The 20,000-nt window shown below is 44.3% G+C and overlaps 1 protein-coding gene across 1 annotated transcript in view; it reads left to right on the top strand.

Annotated features, from left to right (window-relative positions):
* The window catches only part of LOC124552637 (solute carrier family 46 member 3-like), a 362,034-nt gene that overhangs the window by 87,444 nt on the left and 254,590 nt on the right, over positions 1-20,000 (top strand). Inside the window, exon 2 of the mRNA XM_047126966.1 lies at positions 15,829-16,030. Coding sequence (XP_046982922.1) covers positions 15,829-16,030 — 202 coding nt within the window. The remainder of the gene's footprint in view (positions 1-15,828; positions 16,031-20,000) is intronic.

Below are 20,000 nucleotides of genomic sequence, written 5' to 3'. Positions count from 1 at the left end.
GACGATAACGAGAACGTAATGGAGTTGGGCGGAACGTCTAGCGAGCAGAATGCGCGGCAGATGAGACACGGCAGTTCTTTGCTGAATTCCAAGAGATGAGGAAACACCAAGACAACTTAAGAGTAGGTGGGTAGGGTAGATGAACCAGCCACGTGCTGCTCATAGATACTAATTTATTAGTCTCCAACTAGTCTCCACCTTGAGACCAACATCTGGCACAACGTTTATAATTTTTCTATGTGAACTCCACATATTATGTGGCACACGCCTACCAGTCTAAAAACGTTGTTCACAATTATTTATCATGGTTCGTGCATGTACGCCCAACATTTGTTATGACATCGGCAGTACGTGAGCATCAAACGTTTTCCCAACTTCTTCAACAGATTTGCTTATTAGAAGATAAATCAATTCATACGTGGTCGAATTTTATGTATTCCGTATTCCCCGATTCCGAGGACGTATCTCACACGCAGAGAATGTTTTACCAGCATGTATTCCAAAAAAACACAGTTTAATGCGAAACCACACTTCGTTTTTCCTATATAATGTCCTGAAAGCCAAGGATAGTGGCAGGCAGTTACTTGCTATATTCCTAGTTTTTCCTATATAATGTCCTGAAAGCCAAGGATAGTGGCAGGCAGTTACTTGCTATATTCCTCCGCTTCCAAATAGCGCTAGACACGGGGTCACATCAGCGTGTAGAAACTACAGTACCATCATATGTGGTCCCAAGCAAAATTTGTGACTGGACAGAGAATTTAGTGATAGCGAGCACGCAGCATATTATCTCGTATGGAGAGTCATAGACAGATATTGAAGTAACTTCATGTAGGGATATCATTGGTGTAACAAAGCAGCTTAAATCTCTTAATAAAGGCAAGGCCTCTGGTCCAGATTGTATACCAGTCAGGTTCCTCTCAGAGTATGCTGATAAAATAGCTCCATATTTAGCAATTATGTAGAACCACTCGCTCACAGAAAGATACGTACCCAAAGACTGGAAAATTGCTCAAGTCACACCAATACCCCTAAAAGAGAAGTAGGAGTAATCCGCTGAATTACAGGCCTATATCACTAACGCCGATTTGCAGTAGGGTTTTAGAACATATACTGTATTCGAACATTATGAAGTACCTGGAAGAAAACGATTTATTGACATATAGTCAGCACGGATTCAGAAAGTATCGTTCTTGTGAAACACAACTAGCTCTTTATACTCATGAAGTAATAAGTGCTATCGACGGGGGATGTCAAATTCATTCCATATTTTTAGATTTCCAGAAGGCTTTCGACACCGTTCCTCATAAGCGTCTTCTAATCAAACTGCGTGCCTACGGAGTATCGCCTCAGTTGTGCGACTGGATTCGTGATTTCCTGTCAGAAAGGTCACAGTTTATTAGTAATAAGGAAAGTCATCGAGTAAAACATAAGTAATATCCGGCGTTCCCCAAGGAAGTTTTATAGGCTCTCTATTGCTCCTGATCTATATTAACGATATAGGAGACAATCTGAGTAGCCGTCTTAGATTGTTTGCAGATGATGGTGTCATTTACCATCTTGTGACGTCATCAGATGACCAAAACGAATTGCAAAATGATTTAGATAAGATATCTGTATGGTGCGAAAAATGGCAATTGACCCTGAATAAAGAAAAATGTGAAGTTATTCACGTGAGTATTAAAAGAAATCAGCTAAATTTCGATTACGCGATAATTCAGACAAATCCGAAGACTGTAAATTCAACTAAATACTTAGGGATTGCAATTACAAATAACCTAAATTGGAACGATCACATAGATAATGTTGTGGGTAGAGCAAACCAAAGACTGCGATTCATTGGCAGAACACTTAGAAGGTGCAACAGGTCTACTAAATAGACTGCTTACACCACGCTTGTCCGCCCTATTCTGGAGTACTGGTGTGCGGTGTGGGATCCGCATCAGGTGGGACTGACGGATGACATAGAAAAAGTACAAAGAAGGGCAGCTCGTTTTGTATTATCGCGAAATAGAGGAGAGAGTGTCACTGACATGACACGTGAATTGGAGTGGCAATTATTAAAAGAAAGGTGTTTTTTGTTGCGACGGGATCTTCTCATGAAATTTCAATCACCAGTTTCCTCTTCCGATTGCGAAAACATTCTCTTGACACCCACCTACATAGGGAGAAATGTGCATCACGATAAAATAAGAGAAACCAGGGCTCGCACGGAAAAATTTAAGTGCTCGTTTTTCTCGCGCTCAGTTCGAGAGTGGAACGGTAGAGAGACAGCAAGAAGGTGGTTCATTGAACCTTCTACGAAGCACTTAATTGTGAATAGCAGAGTAATCATATAGATGTAGATGTAAATGTATAATGAGTAGATTATGACGGCTTGTCGAATTTTTAGATTCGATCAGTAATCACCCGAAACATTGAAAACAAATTTTTGTTGCTCCTGCAAGCTGCGAGATAGGCACCCTGCAACTGGCGCTGCGTGAATGTTAAGTAAGGCAATCGCGGAGCTGTAACGCGAAATCCATGAAAAAACTCGGGGCTTATTTGCAAGCAGCTGGACCACGTTAGCAGGTACTAGAAGAGACATAAAATAAAACCGATTAGGATACAGACTGCAGTGGATGAGGTAATTACGACGATAACGAGAACGTAATGGAGGTGGGCGGGGCGTCTAGCAAGCAGAATGTGCGGCAGATGAGCTGCGGCAGTTCTTTGCTGAATTCCCAGAGATGAGGCAACACCAGTACGACTTAAGTGTAGGTGAGTAGATGAAGTAGCCACGTGCTGCTCACAGATACTCATTTATTAACCTGCAACTAGTCTTCACCTTGAGACCATCATCTGGCACAACGTTTATAATTTTTCTACGTGAATCCCACATCTTGTGGGTCAAACGCCTACCATTCTAAAAATGTTGTTCATAATTATTTATCATGGTTCGTGAATGTAGTACGCCTAACGTGAGAGGGCTATGCGGAAAGTAAGGAACTAGAGTTGGCGAAATAGACACCACAGTGAAAATCAAACTGTTTCATTTGCAACCATCTGCTACACCTTGCAGCTACTTCTCTACACAGTCGCTGCTCAGACTTAGACGTCTGTGTTAGCGTTGTACCAACTTTCCAATCCCCTCGTTACAGAAGACAGCCGCCAGTGCTCTTCGACAATTTTCTACTCTGGACTTGTGATAAACCTTTTGCATTTCCTTTGTATTCGTCTTCTTTAAAAGCAAGGAGAGAAGATGAAGCGGTAGCCCATCATAGAGCCTATGCCTACCGTCATGTATTTTTGACTTTCAGTTGTAAAAAAGCAGAGGATTTTTTCTGGTACCAGTAGGAGAAAGGAAGGATTCGCGCTCAGCTAGTGAACGAGTGAGAAGCACGCCATTTTAAGCGAGTAATTGTAGACCGCCATTTTGGAGGCGCTATGAATAAGTGAGGAGTATGTATTTCATATGTGCACTGTTTAGAAAAAAACAGTATTGTTTTATTAACAGAAAGGTCGTGCGAGTTGTTATTTCAAATAGTACAATAATTACAATAACTGAAGCCCACCTGTGTACTTCGGAAAATTACAAAGATCCGATAAGCTTAATGGGAACACGGTCAAGACTTCAAAGGTGAACACGGCGATCAAACGTAGCATTATAAAGAATAGTAAGCACAAATCTACAGCAGAGAAAGAAACTACGTCGCCCTGCAAAATATTATGAACTAATACGAACTTCTTTCCAGGCATAGCTCAGCTTATTTTGCTTGTCATTCATGCCGAAAAATTAATCTCGTTAATTCAATGCATTTTAAAAAGCCACGCATTTCAACATTTTATTATCATTTAAACCATTATTTTATTATATTATACCGGCTGGTGTGGCCCTGAGGTTCTAGGCGCTTCAGTCCGGGACCACGCGACTGCTACGGTCGCAGGTTCGAATCCTGCCTCGGGCATGGATGTGTGTGATGTCCTTAGGGTAGTTAGGTTTAAGTAGTTTTAAGTTCTAGGGGACTGATGACCTCAGATGTTACAGTGCTCAGAGCCATTTGAACCATTTTGACCCTACGACTCATCTTAGGAAATAGATTAAGGAAAGGCAAACCTACGTTTCTAGCATTTGTAGACTTAGAGAAAGCTTTTGACAATGTTGAGTGGAATATTCTCTTTCAAATTCTAAAGGTGGCAGGAGTAAAATACAGGGAGCGAAAGCCTATTTACAATTTGTACAGAAACCAGATGGCAGTTATAAGAGTCGAGGGGCATGAAAGGGAAGCAGCGGTTGCGAAGGGAGTGAGACAGGGTTGTAGCCTCTCCCCGATATTATTCAATCTATATATTCAGTAAGCAATATAGGAAACAAAATAAAAATTCGGAGTAAGTATTAAAATCCATGGAGAAGAAAGAAAAATTTTAAGGTTCGCTGTTGACATCGCAATTCTGTCAGAGACAGCAAAGGACTTGGAAGACCAGTTGAACGGAGTGGACAGTGTCTTGAAAGGAAGATATAAGATGAACATCAACAAAAGCAAAACGAGGATAACGGAATGTAGTCGAATTAAGTTGGGTGGTGCTGAGGGAATTAGATTAGGAAATGAGACACTTAAAGTAGTAAACGAGTTTCGCTGTCTGTGGAGCAAAATAACTGATGGTCGATGTAGAGAGGATATAAAATGTAGACTGGCAATGGCAAGGAAAGCGTTTCTGAAGAAGCGAAATTTGTTAACATCGAGTATAGATTTAAGTGTCAGGAAGTCGTTTCTGAAAGTATCTGTATGGAGTGTAGCCATGTATGGAAGTGAAACGTGGACGATAAATACGTTAGACAAGATGAGAATAGAAGCTTTCGAAATGTGGCGCTACATAACAATGCTGAAGATTAGATGGGTAGATCACATAAATAACGAGGAGGTATTGAATGGAATTGGAGAGAAGAGAAATTTGCGGGACAACTTGACTAGAAGAAGGGGATCGGTCGGATGAATGCACTAAACAGATTCAGAAGGATGTAGGCTGCAGTAGGTACTCGGAGATGAACAAGATTGCACAGGATAGAGTAGCATGGAGAGCAGCATCAGATCAGTCTCTGGACTGAAGACGACGACAACAATAACCAATTCCCAATCTTTGCTCAGTCCAATCCCGCCACTTTCATGAATGATGATGAAATCATGAGGAGAACACAAACATCCAGTCATGTCGAGGCAGATGAAAAATTCCTCACCCCGGAATGCTGGTTCTACCTCGGTGCCTGTGGTGCCGACTGTTAATTACCAGGAGTCCAGTTGAGAGCCTGCAAGTAAACTTCTCTGCGTGCCAGACACACTGGAGTTGGTTTGTGGTGCTGTTATGTATCACAACAGAAGCTCTCTAGTAGTTATCCCACGTGCCCAGACTGAAAAATCGTACTTCAATCTGCTGATTCAACCTATTGTGCCGTCCAGCATTTCAGGGAGTGTTTTGCAACACGATAACGCTCACCCACATGCGGCTGTCGTAACCCAAGATGCTCTACAGAGTGTCGACATGTTGCCTTGGCCGGCTCGATCACCAGATCTGTCTCCAATCGAGCACGTATGGGACATCATCGGATGACAAATCCAGCATCATCCACAAACTGAATTAACCGTCCCTGAATTGTTTGACCAAGAGCAACAAGCACTGAAATCCATCCTGCAAACTGATATCAGGCACCTCTACAACACGTGCACGTTTCCGTGATCGCTTTCAATATTCTGGCGTTTACATCGGTTATTAATGTACGAGGGTTATTCGGAAAGTAAGGAACGATCGGTCGCAAAATGGAAATTACAGTGAAAATCTGATAAAGCTTTGCACATATGTGTTGGTCACTGTGTCCAGTACGCCTGTCGATCGCATCATGTCGCTTCATTCTAGTTCTGAGCTCACAGTGAGAACGTAAATAAGGCTAGAAATTAGCGTCTCCCGCCAAGTATGGGGGCCTGGCGAAAGATTTCGCCTGAAGCTATGCAATCCGCATAACATAACTGTCGTGCGGTTCGTTCTACACGACAGTTCTCGGCCGCACTCTGCAGGGGCGATGAAGATGCTCCTGCAGCGTTTTCAATTAAAAGTGTTTGATCACCCACAATACGGCCTGTAATTGGCTACCCCTGAGTTTCATCTCTGCTCAAATGAACCGCTGGCTATGGAGACAATATTTTGACACAGACAGTGAGCTGCAGTCCAGAATAGAAAATTGTCGAAAAGCACAGGCGGCTGTCTTCTATAACGAGGTAATTGAAAAGTTGGTACAATGACTAAGTCTGAGTGTCGACTTTGTAGAGAAGTACCTGGAAGGTGTAGCTAACTGTTGCAAATAGGTTTCGACTTTCACTGTGGTTTCCATTTCGCGACTTATCGGTCCTTACTTCCGAATAGCCCTCGTACCAGCATTTCGCCTTTGCAATAGCTTATCTCGCGCTTACCTTAACCTCTGATATTGCCACATTAATGACTACATGATGATTTCGTTACTGTGCATTAACTATTTTTTGGCGTTCCGATTTTTTTCCGTAAATGTAACTCGAGAAGCGTGTAGCACAAGTTCACTAAATGAAGGGCTAATTAGAATTATAGTAACACCTTCAGCTGCTAACGGGCGTTATATATATCAACAGGGACAGGAGATCCCGGGTTCGAGTCGCGGTCGGAGCACACATTTTCACCTGTCCCAGTTGATACATATCAACACCCGTTAGCAGCTGAAGGTGTTAATATAATTCTAATTTCGTTCTAGACGGCTGCAGGTCATCAATGGTGTCTGTCCAAAAGAACAGACATCATATGCATGTAAGTTTATAAGTTTAAATGAAGGGGTGGCTGTCAGAGCAATGATTTGGCAACTGCAGAAAGTGTGAGAACTAAAAATTGTAGAAAGAGCAAGCCTTGAGTACAGTAAGCAGTTTCAAACAGATACAGAACGCAGCAGATGAAGAGGTTTGCAGAGCAGTGTAGACCGCTGCATCAAATCAGTCCCCATAGAGAAGTCCGCAACAACAGTTATGAATGCAGCAACACAGGACGGCATTCTTGCCTCAAAAAAGACTTCGACGGTTGCTAGACTAGCGGCGTGCAAATAACTACACAGCGGCAGGATCGTAAATGTCACGGTATGTTGCATGCATCGTCCCGTGAATGACAACTGTTGAAATTACATTTGTAGCGCCTTCTAAATTGTGCAGGGCTTTTTTCAGTTACTCTGATGTTTCGCTACTGTTTTAGCAACATAACTGTTTTTCTTTCTTGCTGCTACATACATTCTAACATTGTCCCCACAGAGGAGAAACAATTGTAGTTCACTGAAAAAAATGCATTCCGCGTAATGTGGGACACGAAATTAAACATCCCCGTCAGTACGATAGATCAGCACAGCAGCCACTATACTTGTACGTCATAATCATCTGCATCGCCTGTAAAGTCCCATTAAACTTTTTCTATCCGTGGAACAGTGTTTAAAGTGCACTCATTCTTGCGATAAGATCACAGTCAACATGGGTTTAGAAAACATCGTTCCTGTGAAACACAAGTAGCCCTTTATTGCAATGAAGTGTTGAGTGCTATTGACAAGGGATTTCAGATCGATTCCGTATTTCTGGATTTCCGGAAGGCTTTTGGCACTGTACCACACAAGCGGCTTGTAGTGAAATTGCCTGCTTATGGATATCGTCTCAGTTATGAGACTGCATTTGTGATTTCCTGTCAGAGAGGTCACACTTCGTAGTAATTGACGGAAAGTCATGGAGTAAAATAGAAGTGATTTCTGGCGTTCCCCAAGGTAGTGTTATACGCCCTTTGCTGTTCCTTGTCTATATAAACGATTTGGGAGACAATCTGAGCAGCCGTCTTTGGTTGTTTGGAGATGCCGCTGTCGTTTATCGACTAAAAAAGTCATCAGAAGATCAAAACAAACTGCAAAACGATTTAGAAGAAATATCTGAATGGTGCGAAAATTGGCAGTTGACCCTAAATAACGAAAAGTGTGAGGTCATCCACATGAATGCTAAAAGAAACTCGTTAAACTTCGGTTAGACGATAAATCACTCTAATCTAAAAGCCGTAAAATCAACTAAATACCTAGGTATTTCAATTACGAACAACTTAAATTTGAAACAACACATAGAAAATATTGTGGGGAAGGCTAACCAAAAAAATGGCTCTGAGCACTATGGGACTCAATTGCTGTGGTCATCAGTCCCCTAGAACTTAGAACTACTTAAACCTAACTAACCTAAGGACATCACACACATCCATGCCCGAGGCAGGATTAGAACCTGCGACTGTAGCAGTCGCTCGGTTCCGGACTGCACGCCTAGAACCGCGAGACCACCGCGGCCGGCTAGGAAGGCTAACCAAAGACTGCGTTTTATTCGCAGGACACTTAGAAAATGTAACTGACCTGCTAAGGAGACTGCCTACACTACGCTTGTCCGTCCTCTTTTAGAATACTGCTGCGCGGTGTGCGGTCCTTACCAGATAGGGCTGACGGAGTAGATCGAGAGAGTTCAAAGAAGGATAGCACGTTCTGTATCATCGCGAAATAGGGGAGAGAGTGTCACTGAAGTGATACAGAATTTGGGCTGGACATCATTAAAAAAAAAGGCGTTTTTCGTTGCGACGGAATCTTCTCACGAAATTCCAATCACGAGCTTTCTCCTCCGAATGCGAAAATATTTTGTTGACAGCGAGCTACATAGGAAGAAACGATCACCACGATGAAATAAGGGAAATCAGAGCTCGTACGGAAAGATATAGGTGTTCATTCTTTCCACGCGCTATACGAGATTGGAATAATAGAGAACTGTGGTGGTTCGATGAACCCTCTGCACGACAATTGGATGTGATTTCCAGAGTACCCATGTAGATGTAGATGTAGATAAGAGTGGTGTATCGTTTCACGCAGACACAATCGCGAAATGGCGAATTCCGATTAACTGACGAAGAAAGACGGGTGTTTTGGCTGTTTTCCACACTGAGGTGCAATGCTATGAACGTCATCGATGTTTTTTTTCCCTTACGGTAAGACTTACAGTAAGACTGACGGACCGTTTCATGTCTAATGAAAGCCTTTTCTAATCTGGTACATTTTCAGAGGCGTGTCGCAAGTCGTGCTGGGTGACGATCTCACTATTTATTCATTCATTCAAATCATTATGTCATTCACTGTCTCCCGAACAGGAACCTTCGGGTATGCCCAACGGGTCAAAGTATGCATTAGCAAAAGAGAACCAAATCATACAGACGTGATCTGCTCACTGCACAGTCACGAAATGCACTGTCCACTACATTAATGTTACCACGTGTCACAAGCCCGGATAGCCACCTTTCGGATCGCGAACTGCTGCAAGACGTGCAGGAAGAGAGATAGTGACGTTCTGGAAGATCAGGGATGTGGAGCCATGTCGACTCCTGTGCCATAGGTAGGTAGGTATCTCGGTTGAGGATCCCTGGCATGTACAGCCCGATCGAGGTAGTCCCACGTACTCTCGATTCGTTTCAAATCCGGGAAGTTTGGTGGCCAAGGGAGTACGATAAAGTCATCCTAGTGCTCTTCGAACGCATATGTACACTGCGACCTGTGTGACACGTTGCGTTGTCCTGCTGGTAGATGCCATCGTGCTGAGCAAAAACAAACCGCACCTGGGGGTGGACATGGTCCCCAAGGATAGATGCATACTTGTTTCATCTACATCTACATCCATACTCCACAAGCCCCCTGACGGTGTGTGGCGGAGGTTAGTTTGAGCACCTCTACCGCTTCTCCCTTCTATTCCAGTCTCGTATTGTTCGCGGAAAGAAAGATTGTCGGTATGCCTCTGTGTGGGCTCTAATCTCTCTGATTTTATCCTCATGGTGTCTTCGCGAGATCTACGTAGGAGGGAGACATATACTGCTTGACTCCTCGGTGAAGGCATGTTCTCGAAACTTCAACAAAAGCCCGTACCGAGCTACTGAGCGTCTCTCCTGCAGAGTCTTCCACTGGAGTTTATCTATCATCTCCGTAACGCTTTCGCGATTACTAAATGATCCTGTAACGCAGTGTGCTACTCTGCGTTGGATCTTCTCTATCTTTTCTATCAACCCTATCTGGTACGAACCCCACACTGCTGAGCAGTATTCAAGCAGTGGGCGAACAAGTTTACTATGACTTACTTCCTTTGTTTTCGGATTGCATTTCCTTAGGATTCTTCCAACGAATCTCAGTCTGGCATCTGCTTTACCGACGATCAACTTTATATGATCATTCCATTTTAAATCACTCCTAATGCCTACTCCCAGATAATTTATGGAATTAACTGCTTCCAGTTCTGCTATATTGTAGCTTAGTGATATGGGATCTTTCTTTCTATGTATTCGCAGCACATTACACTTGCCTACATTGAGATTCAATTGCAATTCCCTGCACCATGAGTCAATTCGTTGCAGATCCTCCTGCATTTCAGTACAATTTTCCATTGTTACAACCTCTCTATATACCACAGCATCATACGCAAAAAGCCTCAGTGAACTTCCGATGTCATCCACAGACGCTGTGGCAGTTTTTGTATGCCCATGTCATACCAGCTCGCCGCCATGCTGCTCAGAAAGTTATGAACGCCTTCTTCCACCTCATCGTCGGAGCTGAATCGCTGGTACCACAATTTACGCTGACAGGTACTGTGAGACTCTGAAAAAACTCAAACGGGCAATTCAGAATCGGAGAAGAGGAATGTTGAGCAAGGGCGTACACACTCTCCATGACAACGCTCGCCCACACATTGCTCGGCAAACCATTGCTCTCCTGCAACAGTTTCAGTGGAACATAATCACCCACCCACCCTATAGTCCTGACTTGCTGCCCAGTGACTGTCACCTGTTCCCTAGGTTAAGGTGGGGTAGGACGTCAAAGGGGCCGACTTGGAGCATGAGAGGCATCACAGGACGATTTAATTTCCACTGTCTATACTTTTACAAATAAATTCATAAAACTTTGTCAGCATGACCAGGAAGAATTCAAGATTCACAATCATAGCAGTGGAAGGTCAAAAAAATAACAAAATATTTTTTTTACATGTGAAAGTTCACCATTTTTCAGTTCTATTGGCTGCTTTTGTTGCTATAGGTACACGTTTCTTCATAAGTAAGAGAGATTCTTCGATGAATTTCCACAAACCATACTCACAGGTGTATGAAACTCTAGAATTTATTTAATTTATGAAAAAACGAATGAACTGCTATATTTTAAACTTCATGTTTAGAAAAAACACAAATTTTATAGTTAATTACCTCAATTTTTATCACAGTTTTTAATAGATTTGGAAAATTATAGAGTTTCACACACCTTTAAGTCTGGTTTGTATGCTGTGCAAAATTCATCGAAGAATCTCTCTTACTTATGAAGAAAAGTGGACCTATAGCAACAAATGCTGCCATTTGTAAGTGAAAAAATGATGAAATTTTGCAGGTAAAAAAATTTATTTTGTTGTGTTTTCGAACTTCCACTGCAATGAGTGTGAATCCTGAATCCCTCTTGGCGATGCTGACAGTTTTATGAATTTATTTGTAAAAGTATAGCCACTGGAAATTAAAATGTCCTCTGGTGCCTCTCCTGCTCCAAGTCGGCCCGTTTGACGTCCTACCCCCCTTAAAAGAATATTTGGCCGAAAAGCCATTGAGCTCCGACGACGAGGTGAAAGAAGAGGTTCATAACTTCCTGACAGCATGCCGGCGAGCTGGTATGACATGGACATACAAAAACTGCCATAGTGTCTACAAAAATGCCTCAACAGAAATGGTGATTATTTCGAAAAATAGCAGAAATAAACAGGTCTATGTTGTTGGTTCAAATGGTTCTGAGTACTATGGGACTTAACATCTGCGGTCATCAGTCCCCTAGAACTTAGAACTACTTAAACCTAACTAACCTAAGGACATCACACACATCCATGCCCGAGGCAGGATTCGAACCTGCGACCGTAGCAATCCCGCGGTTCCGGACTGAGCGCCTAGAACCTCTAGACCACCGCGGCCGGCGATCTATGTTGTTGTTGTGGTCTTCAGGCCAGAGACTGGTTTGATGCAGCTCTCCATGCTACTCTATCCTGCGCAAGCTTCTTCTTCTCCCAGTACCTACTGCAACCTACATCCTTCTGAATCTGCTTAATGTATTCATCTCTTGGTCTCCCTCAACTATTTTTACCCTCCACGCTGCCCTCCATTACTAAATTGGGTATCCCTTGATGCCTCAGAACATGTCCTACCAACCCGTCCCTTCTTCTAGTCAAGTTATGCCACAAATTTCTCTTCTCCCTAATTCTATTCAATACCTCCTCATTAGTAATGTGATGTACCCATCCATGTTTCACTTCCATACATGGCTACGCTCCATACAAATACTTTCAGAAACGACTTTCTGACACTATCTATACTCGATGCTAACAAATTTCTCTTCTTCAGAAACGCTTTCCATGCCGTTGCCAGTCTACATCTTATATCCTCTCTACTTCGACCATAAGCTATTTTGCTCCCCAAATAGCAAAACTGCTTTACTACTTTAAGTGTCTCATTTCCTAATCTAATTCCTTCAGCATCACCCGATTTAATTTGACTACATTGAACTATCCTCGATATGCTTTTGTTGATGTTCATCTTATATCCTCCTTTCAAGACACTGTCCATTCCGTTCAACTGTTCTTCCAAGTCCTTTGCTGTCTCTGACAGACTTACAATGTCATCGGCGATCCTCAAAGTTTTTATTTCTTCTCCATGGATTTTAATGCCTACTTTTCTTTTGTTTCCTTTACTGCTTGCTCAATATACAGATTGAATAACATCGGGGACAGGCTACAACCCTGTCTCACTCGCTTCCCAACCTCTGCTTGCCTTTCATGCCCCTTGACTCTTATAACTGCCATCTGGTTTTTGTACGAATTGTAAATAGCCTTTCGCTCCCTGTATTTTACCCCTGCCAACTTCAGAATTTGAAACAGAGTATTCCAGTCAACATTGTCAAAAGCTTTCTGTATGTCCACAAATGCTAGAAACCTAGGATTGCCTTCCCTTAATCTTTCTTCTAAGATAAGTCGTAGGGTCAGTATTGCCTCCCGTGTTCCAACTGATCTTCCCCGAGGTTGGCTTCTACCAGTTTTTCCATTCGTCTGTAAAGAATTTGCGTTAGTATTTTGCAGCTGTGACTTTTTAAACTGATAATTCGGTAATTTTCACATTTGTCAACACCTGCTTTCTTTGGGATTGGAATTATTATATTCTTCTTGAAGTCTGAGGGAATTTCGCCTGTCTCATACATCTTGCTCACCAGATGGTAGAGTTTTCTCAGGACTGGCTCTCCCAAGGCCATCAGTAGTTCTAATGGAATGTTGTCTAATCCGAGGGCCTTGTTTCGACTTAGGACTTTCAGTGCTCTATCAAACTCTTCACGCAGTATCATTTCATCTTCATCTGCATCCTCTTCCATTTCCATAATATTGTCCTCAAGAACATCGCCCCTGTATAGACCCTCTATAAACTCCTTCCACCTTTCTGCTTTCCCTTCTTTGGTTAGAACTGGGTTTCCATCTGAGTTCTTGATATTCATGAGATTGGTTCTCTTTTCTCCAAAGGTCTGTTTAATTTTCCTGTAGGCAGTGTCTGTCTTACCGGTCGTGAGATAAGGCTATACATCCTTCTATTTGTCCTCTATGTACTTATAAAAATGGGAGACCTTACTTTTGGGATTACCCTCGTATCAGATGTGTCGTGTTCAGAGGGATGGAAGCCTTTGGCGTTTCGACAGGGGTGGAAATTGTGTGTGGGGTGGGGGGCGGGGGGGGGGGGGGAAGGGGAGAGGGAGCTGTGTGTGGTGATTTCGTGGTGGGTGTTGGTGGGGGGAGGGTGACCTGATGACAGGTATTGGTGGGAAGGTTGAGGGTTGGCATGTGATTGACAGAAATGAGGGCAGGGGCAGTCGAAGCTAGAGGATGAGAGTAAATCACGACACAGCAATAGGCTATTGTTCATATTGCATTCGCAAGTGGCTAAAGCCGTCGGGACATGGACAGTGCATCCGAACGTTGAGCGTTGGGCGTGCCGAGTTTCTGACGTCAATAGCGTGGAACAGCACGTTCGGAAGACTTTCCGAACGTGCAGAGCAGTATCTTGCATGTCAGATATTCTGAGCGAGCGTCTGAGCGTTGACCAATGAGATGGCACAACGCCTCCTACGTCACACGCACGCCGCCTCCCTTCAGTACAGAGTTTTGGCATTCATTTCAAGCCTATATGTATATATGCCGTTTCTGAGCACCAGCAAATTAAGAATCACTGGAAAACCCGTTGTTAACTGTGTCATTCGTTCCAAGAAAATAATGAGAAATATCATATTCGTGGCAAAAGAATTATTGTAACTTGCGTATTATAAGAGTAGGCTATTTGAAGGCAGCGACACACTGAAGATCCACCAAAAACGTATTGTTCTTGGTACAATTTGTTATAATTAAATTTCAATTAATAACATAATTATCTATGATTAACATTTTCAGTAAGGAGTAACATAGTATGATTAAGTACAAGGGGAACATATTGTTGATGTAGCGTAATGAGTAGCGTCTCAGTCCGCTCAAGACATTTTGTTGGGGGCGGTGGTTCGCGTCGTAACACTTCCACATATTTTTCCTAACATTGACGTCTTAATTAGGTTCTGATACTTTATTATTAGTTTAATGTAAGTATGTGCTATAATATTTGATGTTATGTAAATATAAGTTCACCTATTTTGAGGGGTGACTTTTTTTTCTATTAGCTTAATCTACAGGACAGCTTGCGCTACTTATACAGGGTGTTAGAAAAAGGTACGGCCAAACTTTCAGGAAACATTCCTCACACACAAAGAAACACAATATGTCATGTGGACATGTGTCCGGAAACGCTTACTTTCCATGTTAGAGCTCATTTTATTACTTCTATTCAAATCACATTAATCATGGAATGGAAACACACAGCAGCAGAACGTACCAGCGTGAGTTCAAACGCTTTGTTACAGGAAATGTTCAAAATGTCCTCCGTTAGTGAGGATACATGCATCCACCCGCCGTCGCATGGAATCCGTGATGAGCTGATGCAGCTCTGGTGAATGGCGTATTGTATCACAGCCGTCCACAATACGAGCACGAAGAGTCTCGACATTTGGTACCGGGGTTGCGTAGAGAAGAGCTTTCAAATGCCCCCATAAATGAAAGTCCAGAGGATTGAGGTCAGGAGAGCGTGGAGGCCACGGAATTGGTCCGCCTCTACCAATCCATCGGTCACCGAGTGTGTCGTTGGGAAGCGTACGAACACTTCGACTGAAATGTGCAGGAGCTCCATCGTGCATGAACCACATGTTGTGTCGTACTTGTAAAGGCACATGTTCTAGCAGCACAGGTAGAGTATCCCGTATGCCAACTCTGCATTTGTAAACATTGACTGCAAAACCACGTTCGTGATGAACACTAACCTGTTGATGCTACGTACTGATGTGCTTGATGCTAGTACTGTAGAGCAATGAGTCGCATGTCAACACAAGCACCGAAGTCAACATTACCTTCCTTCAATTGGGCCAACTGGCGGTGAATCGAAGAAGTACAGTACATACTGACGAAACTAAAATGAGCTCTATCATGGAAATTAAGCGTTTCCGGACACATGTCCACATAACATATTTTCTTTATTTGCGTGTGAGGAATGTTTCCTGAAAGTTTGGCCGTACTTTTTTGTGACACCCTGTAGTGCCCAGCAGCTCTGCAGCCGTTCAGTGTGCCCCCGTGTAGTGACCGGTGCCGGCGTGCTGGTGTGTGTTCGCAGCTACATGGGCGACGTGACGACTCCGGAGGAGCGGACGCTGCGCATCGGCGTGGTCAACGTCTGCCTGATGCTGGGCGTGCCCATCGGCATGGCTCTGTCCGGGGTCCTGCTCAGGGCCATCGGCTTCTACGGCGTCTTCCTCACCTCCGCCTGCATCTACACCTCCAGCATCACCTACGGATTCTTCTTCATACACGACAAGGTCAGCCCCCACTGTCTGCACCGCTTAGCACTGAACATCTGATATGCTCCTACATGACTGACACACACGGTGATTACGGTTACTACAAGCCACACCACAAGTTGGGAAACGAGGCCAAATTTCTAGTAGTTTACTGTCGAGTTGAGATTTTCACAAATGTTTTATTCCTATCTTACAGAAACTAGCAGTACGGCAATAAACAGCCTTCTAAACACGCGACTAACGGCAATCAAGTAATTTATAGCAATACAACAATTTAAAAAAATTAAAGAACATTACTAAACAGGCTACTAAAGTAAATACAGAACATTCAAATGGTTCAAATGGCTCTGAGCACTATGGGACTCAACTGCTGAGGTCATTAGTCCCCTAGAACTTAGAACTAGTTAAACCTAACTAACCTAAGGACATCACAAACATCCATGCCCGAGGCAGGATTCGAACCTGCGACCGTAGCGGTCTTGCGGTTCCAGACTGCAGCGCCTTTAACCGCACGGCCACTTCGGCCGGCTTACAGAACATTGTTAATAAAGTACGCTGAGGTAGTGAAGCATCCAACATCGCCATCAAAAAAAAAAAAAAATGAAACAGGTCTCAGCAAACACACGATTAATGGCAAGAAAAGAATTCATAAACTTGGAGGAATTTAAAAAAAAAATTTAAACAAAAGTGGCCTGGAATATCATTAGAACATAACAGATATGACGGACCTGTGTAAGGCGGCCACAAATCAACCACTCAGGGATGCTCAGGCTAGACAGAATACTGACCAATTTAAATCCGCCCGTAAACACAATTGCCACTCTCAGGCTGGTCACTGCACCGACTTTTAGCCGGCTAAAACTTGTTATAAGATGGCTTAACTTGCTGACAGAATTAGAGAAAACATTACACCACACAGTCCAGAATGAGCGACCACATGATCAACCTACAAGAAGCATGAATTTACTCATAACACACGACAGAATAGCGAAACAATTAATCTGCCAAAACTACACCTCCCATCGGACAGTAACGAGAGGAGGAGGAAAGATCACTGTCTTCAACTACACCGGTGCCGGGGACAGGAAACCCGTTCGCCGGAGGCCACAAGGCAGAAACGCTGGTTACGCAAACTTATTACTTAATGATTAAACCTTCCGCGAACGTAACTTGCAGTTATGCCTGAACAGGCAGTACACGACCTCCGATGGCAAGGATCCACACATCCGACAGCGCACACGTCGCCAGCGTACCCGACACGCCACGGTCACGCGACAACACGCTCTGTCACCGGAGTTCACGTCTTCTCTGCAACGTGGACGGGTAGTGACCGCTCCTTCATGTTAGGTGTCTCCTATTGAACTCCAGTGTTGAAACGGAGGACTTAAAGAAGCTTGTTAACGTCCCACCAAGGTGAAATGAACAGCAACTACTCGTGGGGCGATTCTGTAAACAACCAACACGCGGGGAGCTCTTCCGTCAACTCGACCCGCTCGTTACACACAGCCGACACACACCACGTGGCGACTCGGTACAGCCGACCACGCCTGCTGGAGAGCCACACTGCCCTCCCGTGTCCACCACTCTCTCTCTCTCTCTCTCTCTCTCTCTCTCTCTCTCTCTGCGCGCAGATATCGATAGCAGAGGGAAAAGACAACCAAGCAGCCACTTAATGAGAGACAACATATCAAACAAACATGTCAGGGGAAGAAAAGGAAAACCAACGCAGTCTAAACACAAGGTGTAGCACGAGTCTATACACGGCTCAACGACATACAAATTATCACCCACCAGCAAACGTCTGGCACATTAAGTGCCACTTTTGACTTTAGCACAAGTCAGGTATTGCCTGCTGGCTGTTGTTTCAGGCCCGACCGCCGCTTGTTTAAGGATTTTTCTGTCGTTTCGCCAACACAATGGTCTGACATAAGCTTCACCCTCCAATGCCGGTGGTGGACTGAGATCGGGCTGGCGGCCGAACATTGGACATGCCACAACTTGAACTTGCCCGGTGTCAGGAAATTCGTCAAACAAACAACGATCGAAGAACTCGACACAGAAGCCAACAAATGGCCGCGAAAACATCAACAATTTTGTACTCAGGCTTCGGTAGAACGAGTGTTTGCTGAGCCACTTCTTTAATTGGATGAGTTACATTATGATCCTTCCTGTACATCTCAGACTGTTATCTCCATTTCTTGTTTGTTTTACGTGCCCAATCCCATTTACGTGGCTCCTGGTAGCTACACTACTGACCATTAACATTGCTAAACCAAGAACAAATGCAGATGATAAACGGGTATTCATTGGACAAATATATTATACTACAACTGACATGTGATTACATTTTCACGCAATTTGGGTGCATAGATCCTGAGAACTCAGTTACCTGAACAACCACCTCTGGCCGTAATAACGGCCTTGATACGCCTAGGCATTGAGTCAAACACAGCTTCGATGGCGTGTACAGGTACAGCTGCCCATGAAGCTTCAACACGATACCACAGTTCATCAAGAGTAGTGACTGACGTATTGTGACGAACCAGTTGCTCGGCGACCATTGACAAGATGTTTTCAATTGGTGAGAGATCTGGAGATTGTGCTGGCCAGGGCAGCAGTCGAACATTTTCTGTATCCAGAAAGGCCCGTACAGGACCTGCAACATGCGGTCGTGCTTTATCCTGGTGAAATGTAGGGTTTCGCATGGATCGAATAAATGGTAGAGCCACGGGTCGTAACACATCTGAAATGTAACGTCCACTGTTTAAAGTGCCGTCAATGCAAACAAGAGGTGACCGAGACGTGTAACCAATGGCACCCCATACCATCACGCCGGGTGATACGCCAGTATGGCGATGACGAATACACGCTTCCAATGTGCGTTCACCGCGATGTCTCCAAACACGGATGCGACCATCATGATGCTGTAAACAGAACCTGGATTCATGCGAAGAAATGGCGCTTTGCCATTCGTCTACCCAGGTTCGTCGTTGAGTACACCATCGCAGGCACTCGTGTCTGTGATGCAGCGTCAAGGGTACCCGCAGCCGTGGTCTCTGAGCTGATAGTCAGTGCTGCTGCAAACGTCGTCGAACTGTTCGTGCAGATGGTTGTTGTCTTCCAGACGTCCCCATCTGTTGACTCAGGGATCGAGACGTGGCTGCACGAACCGTTACACCCTTGCGGATAAGATGCTGTCTTCTCGACTGCTAGTGATACGAGGCCGTTGGGATCCAGCACAGCGTTCCGTATTACCCTCCTGAACCCACAGATTCCATATTCTGCTAACAGTCATTGGACCAACGCGAGCAGCAATGTCGCGATACGATAATCCGCAATCGCGATAGGCTACAATCCGACCTTTATCAAAGTGGGAAACGTGATGGTACGCATTTCTCCTCCTTACACGAGGCATCACAACAACACCAGGCAACGCCGGTCAACTGCCGTTTGTGTACGAGAAATCGATTGGAAACTTTCCTCACGTCACCATGTTGTAGGTGTCGTCACGGCGCCAACCTTGTGTGAATGCTGTGAAGAGCTAATCATTTGCATACCACAGCATCGTCTTCCTGTCGGTTAAATTTCGCGTTTGTAGCACGTCATCTTCGTGGTGTAACAATTTTAATGGCCAGTAGTGTACTTGTTAGGAGCAGTACATTTTTGTCAAACTATCCCAGTACAGCGCGCCTTACACCACAAAGTTTCTTGTGGCTTGGCTGCGACCACTGGTAGTCGAACCTAAGACTGTCTTCGGGCTCAGCCTCGGCAGCTGCACGCGGCTTCGTCTCCTCGTACGCGCGGCCAAGGCCTCGGTGGATCTGTGCCGAGTGAAAGCGAGCGATCGCCCCGGCGGCAGTGAAAGGCGTCGGGGTAGCCTCTGCGAGCCGGATCCGGCTTCACATCCCGGCGCCGCCAATCTCCGCGGAATCTCTCAGGAAAGTGTTCCGCTCCGGGGCTGTCACGTTCTCTGCCACACCTGTCGCCA

This window comes from Schistocerca americana, chromosome 10, assembly GCF_021461395.2.
Source record: "Schistocerca americana isolate TAMUIC-IGC-003095 chromosome 10, iqSchAmer2.1, whole genome shotgun sequence".
Classification (NCBI taxonomy): domain Eukaryota; kingdom Metazoa; phylum Arthropoda; class Insecta; order Orthoptera; family Acrididae; genus Schistocerca; species Schistocerca americana.
The sequence above is the reverse complement of the archived record's forward strand: the minus strand, read 5'-3'. Positions and strand labels throughout refer to the sequence as shown.